General features: G+C 41.4%; 1 protein-coding gene across 3 annotated transcripts in view; it reads left to right on the top strand.

Annotated features, from left to right (window-relative positions):
• Positions 1-11,287, top strand: part of LOC105034360 (uncharacterized) — a 178,773-nt gene extending 167,486 nt beyond the window's left edge. For all 3 annotated transcript variants that reach the window (XM_073257944.1, XM_010909487.3, XM_073257943.1), the window contains 2 exons: positions 9,527-9,671; positions 10,652-11,287. In XM_073257944.1, coding sequence (XP_073114045.1) covers positions 9,527-9,671; positions 10,652-11,068 — 562 coding nt within the window. In that variant the 3' untranslated portion in view covers positions 11,069-11,287. The remainder of the gene's footprint in view (positions 1-9,526; positions 9,672-10,651) is intronic.
• Positions 11,288-15,213: the final 3,926 nt, after the last annotated feature.

Raw genomic sequence — 15,213 nt, 5'->3', positions numbered from 1 at the left:
CCTCAAGCTGCTGAATCCGGATAGACTGATCTGTGATCAACTGAAACACAGTGGAGATATGGGGAGTCATGGTCTGATCAGATGAAGTGGCCCCTGGTGTAAATGAAGAAGTGCTCCACTGTCTAGATAGCAAAGAAGCTACACGCTGTGATATCTGCTCGATCTGATCATCAGCCAGTCTGAACTCTGAAGAAGGTGCACTGCTCTCAGGCTGATGTACTGGTGTGGGCCTCCTGGTGAACTCTGAAGGGCCAGCCTCTGGATCTGGAATAAACTGGATATCTGGTGAAGCTGCCCTGAAGTCATGGATAGGAGATGATGGACCTTCTTCTTCAGCTCTGTCTTCTACTCTGTCCTCAGCTCTCTCCTCAGAACCCTTGATCCAACCACCATCAGTCTTTGTAAAATCCATACGGTGCAGGGTGTGTTGGTTGAAGGTGTCTACATGAGAGAGCTTAGTAGATGCCTCCCCCTCAAAGCTAACTCCAAACCTCCTAAAAACTCGAGTAAGGGCCATACCAAAAGGCAAATGTGCCTTAGATCTGTTCAATGTCTCTCTCATGGCCTCTATCATTAGTGCAGGGAGGTTCAGGGGGGTTTGAGTGATAACATGAAACATAATACAAATGTCTCTGCTGGAAAGTAGATCATGCCTACCACTCCTAGAGAAGAAGAGCTTCGTCACCAACTGATGTAGGATCCTCATCTCAATAGACAAAATTTTTGCTTCCAATTTATTCAAACTCCCTGTGTAGGTTCCCCCTAGAATAACACTGATCCCCTCTTCCTTTACTGGGAGTTCCATATAAGAGTAACCCTCACTGGGCAAATGTAGTATTTCTCCCAAAATACTAGGATCCAAACAAATATCAACACCCTTGACTGTTGAAGTCACTGACCCATTCCCATAATGTAGATTCTGATAGAATTCTCTGACTAGGTCTACAAAAGTGACTTCCTTAAGGGAGCAGTAGAAACCCCATCCCTGGTTCTTAATTTTTGTTCCAAATGTAAAACCCTCTTTTTCAAAGAACCGAAAATCCACATTTTTACCGGTTTCAACTTTCCTATCAGATAGAGGGTTCTTACTGGGGCTTAGGGATGATTGAGAAGGACCTTGAGCTGACACAGAAGCCGGAGTGGGAGCAGTGGAGGACTGAGCAGCTTGCCTTTTTCTCCGGACATTTTCTTCTAGCTCACGGACCGACTTTCTTCTTTGTGGGAGCTTCATCTTCGGAGCCATTCTCACCACAGTAGCAGGCAGAGAGACTTGGAGGATCAAGTGGATGAGTGGAAGAAGGATTACAAAAGAATGGAGAGGGATTTTGGTGGGGAGAAGAGGCGGATTTGAGAAGAACGGTGGAGTGCTAGGGCCCGCTCCAACCGTTTCAATCAAAGGGAAAAAGCACGAAAATCCCCTTTCCTAGGTGGCGATTTATGGTGGAGAGGAGAAGGGAGAAGAACCTTGAGCTAGATCCTTGGTTTTGGAGAGAATGGGAATGGAGATGTCGGTTTTTGGAGGGAGGAAGACGAAGAGATGAGTCGGCTCACGAACAGGATCCCAAATAAAAAGGAGCCCGTGGGAAGTTTGCAGAAATTACAAGTTTGCCACGGGGTCGACTCATGAAACTCAGAAATTCAAAAAAAATATGAATAAATTTCAGAAAAATTTGAAATTTTGGGAGAAGGAATTTTGCTCAAAGACAAGTTTTGAGAATGATAAACTTGAGCTTTTGGGATCAAGATAGATGATGGAAATTGACCTCAAAGAATTTTTTTTTTTGACATCAAATCTTTGGAATTTGAGAAATATTTAGGCATATGGATCAAGAATTCTTAGATTTCTCCTAATTTCACAGAATCTATCCTCACTAAGGGCCTTTGTAAAGATATCTGCTAATTGATTTTCAGTGCAAACATATTCAAGAATTATATTTTTGTTTTGAACATGTTCTCTTATAAAATAATGTCTTATTTCAATATGTTTAGATCTTGAGTGTTGAATTGGATTTTTAGATAGATTTATGGCACTTGTGTTGTCACATCTTATTGGTGTTTCATTAAGTTTGATTCCAAAGTCTTCGAGTTGTTGCTTAATCCACAAGATTTGAGCACAACAACTTCCGGCTGCAATGTATTCGGCCTCAGCCGTAGACAGTGTTACCGAATTTTGTTTCTTGCTAAACCATGAGATTAGGTTAACTCCAAGAAATTGGCAAGTTCCACTTGTGCTTTTTCTATCTAATTTACATCTAGCAAAATCAGCATCTGAATACCCTAATAAATCAATTTGTGAGTCCTTAGAGTACCATAACCCTAGAGATTGAGTACCATTCAAGTATCTAAGGATTCTTTTAACAGCATTCAAATGAGATTCTTTAGGATTAGATTGATATCTAGCACATAAGCAAACACTAAACATGATATCAGGCCTACTTGCAGTTAAATATAATAATGAGCCAATCATACCTCTATAGTATTTTAAGTCTACACATTTACCTTCATCATCCTTGTCAAGCTTACATGAGGGGCTCATGGGTGTGCCAATTGGTTTGGAGTTCTCCATTCCAAATCTTTTGAGTAGTTCCTTGGTGTACTTGCTTTGGGTGATGGAGATTCCCTCTTTTGTTTGTTTGATTTGGAGTCCGAAGAAGAAGGTAAGTTCTCCCATCATGCTCATCTCGAACTCCCCCTGCATGAGCTTAGCAAAGTCTTGACAAAGAGATTCATTAGTAGACCCAAAAATTATGTCATCAACATAAATTTGTATAACTAACATATCATTTTGATTTCTTTTAATAAAGAGGGTTGTATCTACATTACCTCTTGAAAAATCATTATTTAGTAAAAATTTGCTTAGCCTATCATACCATGCTCTAGGTGCTTGTTTTAATCCATATAAAGCTTTATTTAATTTAAAGACATGATTAGGAAAAGCATGATTTTCAAATCCAGGGGGTGTTCTACATATACTTCTTCAGCAATATATCCATTTAAAAATGCACTTTTAACATCCATTTGAAATAATTTGAATTTCATAAAGCAAGCATATGCAAGTAGAAGTCTAATGGCTTCTAATCTAGCAACAGGTGCAAAGGTTTCATCAAAATCAATTCCTTCTTCTTGATTATATCCTTTAGCAACCAGTCTTGCTTTATTTCTAATTACATTACCATGCTCATCTAATTTGTTCCTAAAGACCCATTTTGTGCCAATTATTGAATAATTTTTAGGTCTTGATACTAAGGTCCAAACATTATTCATTTCAAATTGATTAAGTTCCTCTTGCATTGCATTAATCCAATTATGATCATTTTCAGCTTCTTCAATAGTTTTTGGTTCAAGTTGAGATACAAAAGCACAATGATTAAATACATCTCTAAGTGAAGAACGAGTTTTTACCCCATGCATAGGATCACCAATAATTAACTCCTTAGGGTGGTTGTGAACATACCTCCATTCCTTGGGTAGGTCATTTGTACCTTGAGGTTGTTCTTGAATTTCTTCACCTCTCTCATCTTGTTTGTCTTCTTGTTTCTCGTTTTCTGGAGTTGCTGAATCTTTCAGAGTGATCTCCTTCATACCTTCTATTAGAGGATCTGCATCATCAACACCCTCATTCTTCCTTGAAGGAAGATCGTTAGATTCATCAAAAACAACATGTATGGACTCCTCAACTACTAAAGTTCTTTTGTTAAAAACTCTAAAAGCTTTACTAGTGGAGGAGTAACCTAGAAAGATTGCTTCATCTGATTTTGCATCAAATTTACCAAGTCTTTCTTTACCATTATTTAATACAAAATATCGGCAACCAAAAACATGAAAATATGCAATATTTGGTTTTCTTCCTTTCCAAAGTTCATAGGGGGTTTTCTTTAAAATTTGTCTAATCAAAGCACGATTTAAAATGTAACATGCGGTGTTAATTGCTTCCACCCAAAAATATCTTGGAAGGTTGCTTTCACAAAGCATGGTACGGGCCATTTCTTCTAAGGTTCTGTTTTTCCTTTCAACTACCCCATTTTGTTGGGGTGTCCTAGGAGCAGAGAAGTTATGGCCAATTCCATTTTCATCACAAAAATTTTCAAAGTCTTGATTTTCAAATTCAGTTCTATGATTACTTCTAATATTTTGAATTGAAAATCCTTTTTCATTGGTGACTTTTCGGTAAAATTTAGTGAAAATATGAAAAGTTTCATCTTTGTGTGCCAAAAAGAAAACCCAAGTAAAATGAGAGTAATCATCTATAATTACAAAACCATATCGTTTTCCTCCTAGACTAGTTGTTCTAATTGGTCCAAATAAGTCCATATGCAAAAGCTCTAAAGGTCTAGAAGTTGAAACAATATTTTTGGATTTAAATGAAACTCTAGTTTGTTTACCTAGTTGGCATGCATCACAAATTCTATCTTTTTCAAAATTCAGTTTAGGCAAGCCAAGAACTAATTCTTTCTTAATTAATTTTGAAAGAGAATGCATGCTAATGTGTGCAAGTCTACGATGTCAAAGCCAACTAGTCTCATTAACTTTAGCATTCAAGGATACTAGGCATTGCATGTCTATTTTGGCTAAATCATTTAAATCTACCATATAAACATTGCCATGTCTATGTCCAATAAATTTAATGCCATCGTTAATAGGACTAGTCACAATGCAAACAGATGATTCAAAAACAACTTTATACCCTTTATCACAAAATTGACTAATGCTAAGTAAGTTATGCTTTAAACCTTTAACTAACAAAACATTTTCAATGTATTTGGAGGGAGTGATACCAATGTTACCTATCCCGATGATCTTTCCTTTGCCATTATCTCCAAAGGTGACCATCCCTCCATCCTTAGCATCAAGCGTGATGAATTGTGATTCATCACCAGTCATGTGTCTCGAGCATCCACTGTCAAGATACCATTTTCTGTTTCCTCCTTGGGATGCTAGACACACCTGCAAACAAAAGTCAAGTTTTTGTTTTAGGTACCCAAGCTTTCTTGGGTCCTTTTTGGTTAGTCAAAATGGTTCCTTTTGGAACCCATATTTTCTTTATAGTTGTGTTTGCAGATTTGTTAAAGAGGCAAGTGTATGACTTATGTCCTACTCTACCACATTTGAAATAAGTAATATTGGTAGACTTGTTACTTAAAGAGTTTACATAAATATTTTTCAAAAATTTTTGTTTCTTCAAGGGGTTATAACCAAGTCCAGCCTTATCATATACGGCTTTTTGATTATCAAGAATCATATTCAGTTTGTTTGAACTTAAGGTGAACTTATCTACTATAGGTTTCAGCTTGTCAATTTCATTCTTTAAGCTTTGATTTTCTTGAAGCAAGGTGGATTTTTCAATTGAAAAGTTTTCAGCTTGTTTTACTAAGGATTGATTTTTCAATTTCAGCTCTTTGTTTTTCATCCCTAGTTTCTTTAATTCATCAACTAAATCATAGAATGCTTCATGCAATTCTTCAAATGTAAAATCACTAGGGGTTTCAGAAATTACCTCATTTCCGTGTGCCATAAGGCACAGGTTGGCTTGTTCGGTTGAGGTTTCCTCATCGGAGCTTGAGTCATCACTCGCACTCCATGTGGCCATCATTGCCTTTTTCTTGAACTTTTTGGGACCTTTCTTCAGTTGTGGACATTTGGATTTGAAATGTCCTGGCTTCTTGCACTCGTAGCAGATAAAGGGTTGATCTTTCTCTTTCTCTTTGCTTTGTTCCCCTTTTGTGAATGGCCCCTTTCTCATCCCCTGTTTCCTTTTTCTTAGAAATTTCTTGAATCTCCGGGTGATGAGTGCCATCTCTTCATCCTGTTCTTCATCTTCAGTGTCATCAGTTTCCTCATCAGGATGAGCTGTAGATTTGAGGGCAATGGTTCTTTTCTTTTTGATTTCTTCCTCTTGATGTTGCTTCATGCTTAGCTCATGAGTCATCAAGGATCTAAGAAGCTCTTCTAGAGGTAGAGTGTTCAAGTCCTTCGCTTCTTGGATGGCAGTCACCTTGGCTTCCCAAGTTCTTGGCAATGATCTGAGAATCTTTCTTACAAGCTCACTGTTAGTATAGGACTTGCCAAGACTCTTCAAACCATTAATTATATCAGTAAAGCGAGTAAACATTGCAGTTATGGACTCATCATGCTCCATTTTAAACAATTCATATTTATGCACAAGCATGTTTATTTTAGACTCTTTTACTTGATTTGTTCCCTCATGGGTTACTTCTAACCTATCCCATATTTCTTTAGCAGATGAACAAGTAGAAATGCGATTAAATTCGTTAGCATCAAGAGCACAATAAAGTACATTCATTGCTTTAGCATTTAATTGTGCCAATTTCTTATCAACCTCATCCCATTCTTTCTCGGATTTGGTTGACTCCTCACCATCTATAATTTTAGTGGGTGTGTGAGGACCGTTCACTATGATACTCCACATATCATAGTCGAGTGCTTGAATGAATATTTTCATCCGAGCTTTTCAATAGGTGTAATTAGACCCATTGAAAAGTGGAGGTCGGTTGGTGGATTGCCCCTCGGCTAGAGAAGTACCGACATGGGTTGCCATATATCTTTGGCTCTTTGATTGTTTAGATCAAAGAAGGGCTAGAGCACCGGGCTCTGATACCACTTGTTGCCCAGCTATGCAACCCAAGAGGGGGGGTGAATTGGGTTTCTAAAAATTTTAAGCTTAACTAATGACTTATGAAAGGTGTTTGTCAAAAGCTAAATGAATGAGGAGAAAGACTTTAGTTCAAGATTAATTACCTAAAGCAAGAATGCAAGGAAATAATGAAAAGTAAAAGAGAGGCAATTATGCACACCACAAACACAAGGATTTATAGTGGTTCGGTGCCAACCTTGCACCTACATCCACTCCCCAAGCTCCTACTTGGGAATTCCAATCCACTAAACTTGTATTCAATCCGAATACAAACGTCGGAAACTCCGACACTAGCTGTCCCAAGCTAGTCCACTTGTTTCCCGGGTACAAGCCAACCCAATACACTCCGATTCTAGGTTCGGATCAACCTTCCCTTGTTTTGGAACCCCTCCAAAACAAAAACAATCACTCACAAAGAGTAAAACAATTTATAGCACAAATAAGTACAAGAAAAGCTCCTTTAATGAGCGAATATAACTTTAAATACACTTTACTCAAGTGAAGAAGCCTCTTTTTGGATTTCCTCAAAGTTGGATGGGAATTGATTGAGAGCTTGAGGAGTTGGTGAGCTTTGATTGTTGACTTCTTGAAGGCTTTAAATGAGCTCTTGATTAGGGCTGAAAAGTAGGCTTGAGAAACCCTCTCTTTTGAATGCTCTTGAATGCTCTCTTGAATGCTCTTCAAATCTCTTTCTTTCTCTTCTTAATGTCTTGCTTATCCCTTTCAATCTCTTTTTTGTTTTCCACCTTTTGAAACCTTTTATAGTTTAAGAAATAGAGGAAAACATTCTAGGCAGAAAAAGAGCCGTTAGAGCACATTAAATGAGCATTAAAAGCACCTAAAATCGGTTAAAAACTAACCGTTGCAGACAAATCCCATCGCAGGGGTCGACTCATGAGTCGACTCATGCCTCAGGGGTCGACCTCTGTTGCAACAACCAGAAAATGGGTTTCTGAAAATTTTGGCCTAAAACTGCAGAAGTCGACTCATGAGTCGACTCATGCCTTGTGGGTCGACTCATGAGTCGACTCACAGGCCGTGCCAAGCCAAAAATCCAGCGTGCCAAGCTAAAATTCAGCGTGCCAAGCTGCTTATTGTGCCATGAGCTGACTCATGAGTCGACTCATGGATTTCAAACATGCATAACTTCAAAAATACAAGTCCAAAAACAATGAAATTTTCACCAATAGATCACAAATCTTTTGCTCTACCAAATGATACTATTAAATCAGGGTTTTGATAAAATTACGATTTTGCCCCTGAAGAGCACAAAGACTTTTTCAAATAAAAGTATTGGTATCCCTTCAATCTGCTTTGTAATCATCAAAATCAATCTAGGAGCAACATATTCCATTGTGAATTCTTTCTGCTGGAAATTATTTGAAAACCAAAAACTGAGCTTGGTATGAACAACATAAAAGGTATGAAGATATTGGTTGAATTCCAGCTTGGTCCCACCTTGGCATGCTTGTGTATGTAATACATACATCATCACATTCACCTATAAACGCTATGCATGCATGCATATAGCGTGGCCAAATTTCATTGGTTTTATGGCCAAATATTATTAGTTATGTTTAAGTGGATTGATCCATGAAGGTCCAGCTGCATTCTGGTTGGATCAAGATTACCACATCAAACATTCTATAATATAAAATCTTAATTTGAATAAAATTGGATTGTTAGTACTGGTCTATGATGGTGATTTGGGTGGATTTTGGGAGACCCATCCCAACCCATAAGCCTTTCAGATCATAGATCTGAAGAATTTGTGTCATGCATGAAATCAAAACTCAGCCTACCTAGGCATGCCACTTGTGATTGGTCTAGCCTTTCTTACCTATGACCTAGTCGTGAACTGTTATTTGATCTCCAACTTAGTTGATCTCATATTATGCAACTCATTGCGATGCTGCTTTCATGCACAAGAATCAAAAAATATAGGTATGACATGGACTTCTATTGCCAGTGGCAAGCCCAACCAGAAAAAGATGGAATATCAGCATGCACAAAATTCTGGCTGATGCTTGTAGGGATATGCATGTCAATCTGTGAATTTGATAGAGTTGGGGCATCCCTTGTTCCAACATGGATGGAACTAATTAAAAGAATGTGGAAGGACTCGAATAACATCAGTGGTAGCCCTAAATTGGAATGCTTGGCAAATGAGGATGCATGTACTCAAAATGGTCGGGACTAGGCTCAATGGTTATGGTTATGCTCTATTCGCTTACAAGTATGTGGCTAAAACGTGAACCCCACATACTTGAAATCTAAACCCTCGTTAAGCTTGCACTGCACAAACTGCAACCCAGACATCAGGGAAGTTGTTCATGCTCTGAACATATAAAGAAAATATTGAACTCATATCCACATGGGACATTTGTACTTTGCACATGGAACTTTAATCTATCTATTGTTATGTAGCTTATGCTACGGCACGACATATTCAAAAGCTGCACCCTCACCAAGCTTGCACATATAGAAACCACAGGCTAGCATGGAGATCAAGTCAACATACAGAATTAATTTATGCCTTAACCCTGTGCAATGCATTTGAATTTTCGAAGATGACTAATTATGGTATAATTTCTTGTACATAATGTGGGAACCTGATGCTTGATTCCCTTTGTTTGCTATATGACTGTGATGAGCTTTTCATGTTGATCCTTGTGAAAAGTTTAATTTGATGCACTCAAGTTACATGTACCTGTTGCTTGTCTATTTTGTTTCGCTTGTTATTTGTTCTTTTTTTATTTTTTAACTCCCCTACTTTGATATGCTGCTCTATGGATTGTGGCAGCATTTGATTTTGATTATGTATTAAAATTATATAAACAGGATATAAACAGAGATTAAATGCGGTGATTGCAGAGGGAGCCCAAGGAGTGATTTTACAGCTCGTAGATGCTTGAGTCTCTTGAAACCCAAGTTAAATGATGTTGAAGAAGAGTCATGGGAAGAACTGGATAGGATGGACATTTGCAGCGGTGCACAATCATTACGTTGGCTTGTATGGGTATGCTGTCATTTTCCTTTTAAGTAGCAAGTATGCAGTCAGTTTTTAACAAGTAGCTCAGATGCTTTTTTCCTTGTAAATTTCTTCTTCTCTTGGAAACAGTTTCTTCTAATGAGTTTCTAATTTGGGGCATAGGATTGATAGGTATAATAGTTCCTTTAAATTTTAAATATCTTGTTCTTTAAAGCAATAGAAAAGTTCACTATTTGTAGTGTATTGGAAGTCCATTCTCTGATATATGATTACCATAATGTGAAGCTGAAAGCATCCGCTGATATTTGCAGGTGTGCTTATTGGTCAAGATTTTATATGATAGGAACAATTAATAATTTTTATCATATTTGAAGCATTAACTTAATTATTTTTGGAATTGAAAGAAAATCCTTTTGCATTTCTTTTCTTTTTTTTTTTTTGTGGTAGAATTTCGCATTTCAATTTGGTCCTGTTATGGTTTCCAATAGTTGATATGTGCATTTATTGAACAATCTTCATGTTGCATTTATACTTATGACATTTTAATGGAATTGTTAACTGTAACTATAATTAATGTGCCTTGTCCCAAAAGCATTTCGGAACTTTGGATTAATTCCCCTGCATTTTCATATACTGTGTAATCAATAGCACCATGGTTATCCTTCTTCCCCTTGTCAACTTGAATCTATGTTTTTATCAGGCATATTCTGATCCCTTTTGGTGCTGAACCTTGGTAAAGTATGATGACCTCTGAAATGTTTCTTGAAGTATTTTGTCCCACCAAATCAGACTGTCTAGAAGGGCCCTTCCCCACCAACGCCCTCCTCCCCAACAATCCCCGCCCCCCGCCCCCCCAAAACCCCAAAAAAGAAAGAAAAAAAGAATCTTAACTAAGATAATACTGATGAGGCTAGATTTACTGTATTATTATGCTAGTCTTATTACGAACAAAGAATTGCTTCTTTCATTACCACCTTGTGTATTTTGACTCCACTTTTGTCTTGTAGCCAAAGATAGATGAAGATTCAAAGATGAGCTTGGCCACTGAATGCCCTCGAGTCATCGTCAACCCAGTGCCATCACCCATTGGATTCCGTGGGCTACAAGTTCCAGCTGAAGCATCAGCCAGTGTAGCACTTGACTATTCTATAGTTGAGGATATTGATCCCAAAACGTGGGCTATTTCAGGTGCTGCTAGGAGGTCAATTGATCCCCCTTCTCCAGATGATGGCCCTGAACTACCCATGGCAGAGAGGTTCAGGCTTGCATTTCTAGAGAGGGATGCAAGATTGGCTCCCAAGAGAGCAAAAAATGCAAGACAACACAGACGACGTGCAGAGAGGGAATATTTGATGAGTAGCACGAATGCCAAGTCCATTGCGCTGGCATCCCAGGCTAGCAAGTTCTTGCACAATAGAAGCTGATATGTGACCTCTATCTGTATTCTGATTGCAAAAGTTTATGTATATTGAAAGTTGAATTGTATAATAGATTGGCCATTTCACCAGTCCACTGTTCTTGTTTACTTTCTCTTTTTCTTTTTAATTTTGTTTGCTTTCCTAGTTTTATTCTATGTAAGAAGATCGAGCCTATGTTTTGACCATACGTCCTCAAAACTTTTCAATTAGTTAGTTCCCTGATCATATTTTGAGTTTTTGTGGTGTACCCTTTTTCTTTTGACTTTGGGATCCATCATGTATACAGATGCCTGCTATTTTGTTTCCCCACGATTCTTATATTGATAGTTTTCAAGTCATGAATCCGTTGTGTCTCTGTCATTGCAATTAGGACGACTTCCATCAAGGATTTGACATCTGATGAAAGGATGGTTTTTCATCTTTCTCGTGCTAACTGTACCAATATCCATTTATAATGGTTCAGTGCACTTCTAGTATCTACATCCATTATTTAAGCTTCATTTGAAAATTTTACCATATTCTAATGAATGTAGTTGGTTTGTTTTAATTGGGATCACAAACAATTTAATTGCTTTTGCCGGGGTGACCAATCATAATCTTACAAGCCTTATCCAAGGCTTTCAATCTAATTTAAAGATTTAGGTTAAACTTATTTCCAAGTTTCAGTCCCACTGGAATATAATGCAGAAATTTTGAAAACTTTACAACTCAAGAAAGCTCCTTAAAAAGAGCAGATGAGAGTCAATGAAACTTGCTCAAAGAAAGCTTGGATGTTTATATTAATTGCTCACTGGCTTTTTCTTGAATACTCTGATAATTTTCTAGAGCAAATTGGTTAAAAGTGGTTGAGTCTTTGAACTTTTTGGACTATTTTTCTTGAAAAGTATCTTCTCCCTTGGTTCCTTAGCTTCTGCTGTATCTAGTGTACATCCCCTCTAAGTTCGATGCATTTTAAAACCATTTCTGGCCATTTATGATTGTTGGAGGCAAAATAGAGATGTTGGAAAAAATTCTAGATAAAATTGGACATCTTGTAGAACTAGCTATTATCTTTGTCAGAAGCATTGGAGTCAGCTCGAAATGATCTCAGCCAGCTCGAGATAGTTACAAGTCGTTCGATCTCATATTTATAAAATTTGGCTTTCTATTTCTTTTGAGAGAGTTGGGTTGAAATGGTCTCGAGTTGGGTTGAATTTCTCTCTGTTGGGTTCCGATGACGCAGCGAAATGTAAATTTCAAAAATTTTTATATGCATTCAACGGTTGAAAACATGTTTAACTATTAAACTAGACTATTGGAACATAAAAATCCTGGAAACACCTTGATGATTACAATCAAATAACTTAAGCATGCATAACAAGAAGAGATCAGAAGCCATATACCAGCAAGAAGATGAGCATCTGGTAATCTTGAGATCTCCACAAGACTCCAAAGTAGAAGCCCTCTAACGGTGATCCACACAAGACTGATTAGGGTCTTTCCCAATGCGCCGTAGTGCTGCAGCCTTCTTTGCAAGCTCGCTGCTAATCGTCCTTCGCAAGAACAGGTTGAACCACCATTTGTATGCCTTCGATACCTCCACTAGGATCACTTTAGGAATTTTTCTTCAAATGATCTCACCACACAAAAATCAGATTTAATGTTCAACATATGAACAACCTGATTTTAGGACAAGCATCACATGCTTTCCATTTTCTCTTTTCTTCCTTCTATTTTTCTCTCCTTTTTTCTTATCTTTTTTTCAGACTTTTTCTCATCATTTTCTTCTTATTTTTACACCTACTTCCAGCCCAAATTGGGACGTGGAAGCAGGTGTAGCGCCCCCTATTTATAAGAAAGGGTGACACCATGGGACGCCAACTCTTGGCGTCTCATATTCCTTACATGGTAACAATTAATTTTAGCGTGTGTTGGGTATAAAATACCCACAGCCGAAACCCTCAGCGGAATCGACTACAGCGCAGCTCCGTCCGGACTCCTACGGGAGCCGGGCTCCGCCTCCGACATCAACTACAGAACAGCTCCGTCCGGACTCCTACGGGAGTCGGGCTCCGCCGCCGACATCGACTACAGCACAGCTCCGCCCGGACTCCTACGGGAGCCGGGCTCCGCCGCCGACATCGACTACAGCACAGCTCCGCCCGGACTCCTACAGGAGCCGGGTTCCGCCGCCGACATCGACTACAGCACAGCTCCGCCCGCACTCCTACGGGAGCCGGGCTCCGCCTCCGACATCGACTACAGAACAGCTCCGCCCGGACTCCTACGGAAGCCGGGCTCCGCCGCCGACATCGACTACAGAACAGCTCCGCCCGGACTCCTACGGGAGCTGGGCTCCGCCGCCGACATCGACTACAGCACAGCTCCGCCCGGACTCCTACGGGAGCCGGGTTCCGCCGCCGACATCAACTACAGCACAGCTCCGCTCGGACTCCTACGGGAGCCGGGCTCCGCCGCCGACATCGACTGCAGCACAGCTCCGCCCGGACTCCTACGGGAGCCGGACTCCACCGCCGACATCAACTGCAGCACAGCTCCGCCCGGACTCCTACGGGAGCCAGGCTCCGCTCTCAGTATCAACTGCTGGTAAGCTCCGTCCGGACTCCTACGGGAGCCGGACTTCACCTTTAACTTTGATTGCAGAGGACTCCGCCCGGACTCCTACGGGAGCCGGGTTCCGCCCGCAACTTCAGCTCCGAGAGGGTTCCGCCCGGACTCCCACGGAAGTCAGACTCCACCCACGACCCCAACCGCTAGGAGGACCTCTCCCGGACCTCTATAGAGGCCGGGCTCCGACCGCTGCCGAGCTTCAATCAACAGATCCGCGCCCCCTGGCAGGCCACCATAACGGCCGCGATCCTGCTCCACTTCCTGTGGCGGATTTCGCGCAGCTCCATCATTCCCTGACAGGCAGCAGTAACCATCGCAGCTCTGCTCCACTTCCTGTGGTAGATTCCGCACAGCTCCACTACCCCCTGGCAGGCCACCATAACGGCCACGAACCTGCTCCACCTCCTGCGACGGATAACGGGCGATTCTCCCATCCACTGGCAAGTCACGACAACGGACGCTGCTCCACCCCTCGCAACAGATTCCACGTGGCGAGCTGCGGTGATGGCCACGATTCCACTCCACTACCTCTCGCAATAAATTTCTCCTGACTACGGGCGGCCCACGATCAGATGGTTATAACGTCGCCATCGATCCGTTACCTCCTCCACCTATAAAAAGGGGGGATCCAGATACGTTATTCTCTAAGCTCATTTCTTATCTCAAAACTCTGCTAAATTCTCCGTTCGAGCACTCCATTCTTGTTGAGGTAGAGAACTGACTTGAGCGTCGGAGGGTCTTGCCGGAGCAACCCCACCTCCGGTTTAGACTTCCTTTGCAGGTCCCGGCGGCGACCGTGGCTTCCCCAACTCCAGCTTCTCCGGCGCAAGTAGATTTTTGCACCAACAGGATTGGCGCTAGAGGAAGGGCGGTGTCTTCGCAGCACCCTTGTTCTTAAAGGAGTGATCAACGGAGCCGTCTCCGACCGTCTCTCCATCACCCACTCCTAATCTCCCTTCGCGAGATCGACACTCGATGCCTCCGCGCAAGGCGTCCACCCAGCGGTCTACGGCCTCCGCGGCCAGATCTCAGGCTCCGACCTCCCCTCTGGTTTCTCAGCCTCCTCCTCCCCCTCCGGCGGCGGCGATCGGCGTGGAGCAGTTTGACTTGCTGGCACAGCAGGTCAAAGGCCTCGTCGAAGCCGTACAAGCAATGCAGCAGCAGCAACCACAGGCGTCGGCGCATTCGGAAGGGGCATCTCCGGAATGCCAGAACCCGACGGTGGGGCGGGCCACCTGGGCCAGCCGCCCCGTCCTTCCCGGGAAGGCAAATCCGAGGGTAGAGAGCCCTCAATCGGATCACGACTCCACCCCTGGAAGATCCCTGCCCCCGTTCTGCCAAAGGACCCTCGAGACTCGAAGTCGAGAGGATTTTCTGGACCGGAGGCTCCAGGAGATGAACCGGCGGATTGAAGAACTCCGCCACGCGCCCCCCGCTTATGGTGAGGATATTTGCACTGACCCTCCCTTCTCCCAAATGATTATGCAGGAACCGATCCCGCCGAACTTCAAGCTTCCCCAGTTCGAAAGCTACGACGGGAC

Source organism: Elaeis guineensis, chromosome 5 (genome assembly GCF_000442705.2).
Source record: "Elaeis guineensis isolate ETL-2024a chromosome 5, EG11, whole genome shotgun sequence".
In the NCBI taxonomy this organism is placed as follows: domain Eukaryota; kingdom Viridiplantae; phylum Streptophyta; class Magnoliopsida; order Arecales; family Arecaceae; genus Elaeis; species Elaeis guineensis.
The sequence above is the reverse complement of the archived record's forward strand: the minus strand, read 5'-3'. Positions and strand labels throughout refer to the sequence as shown.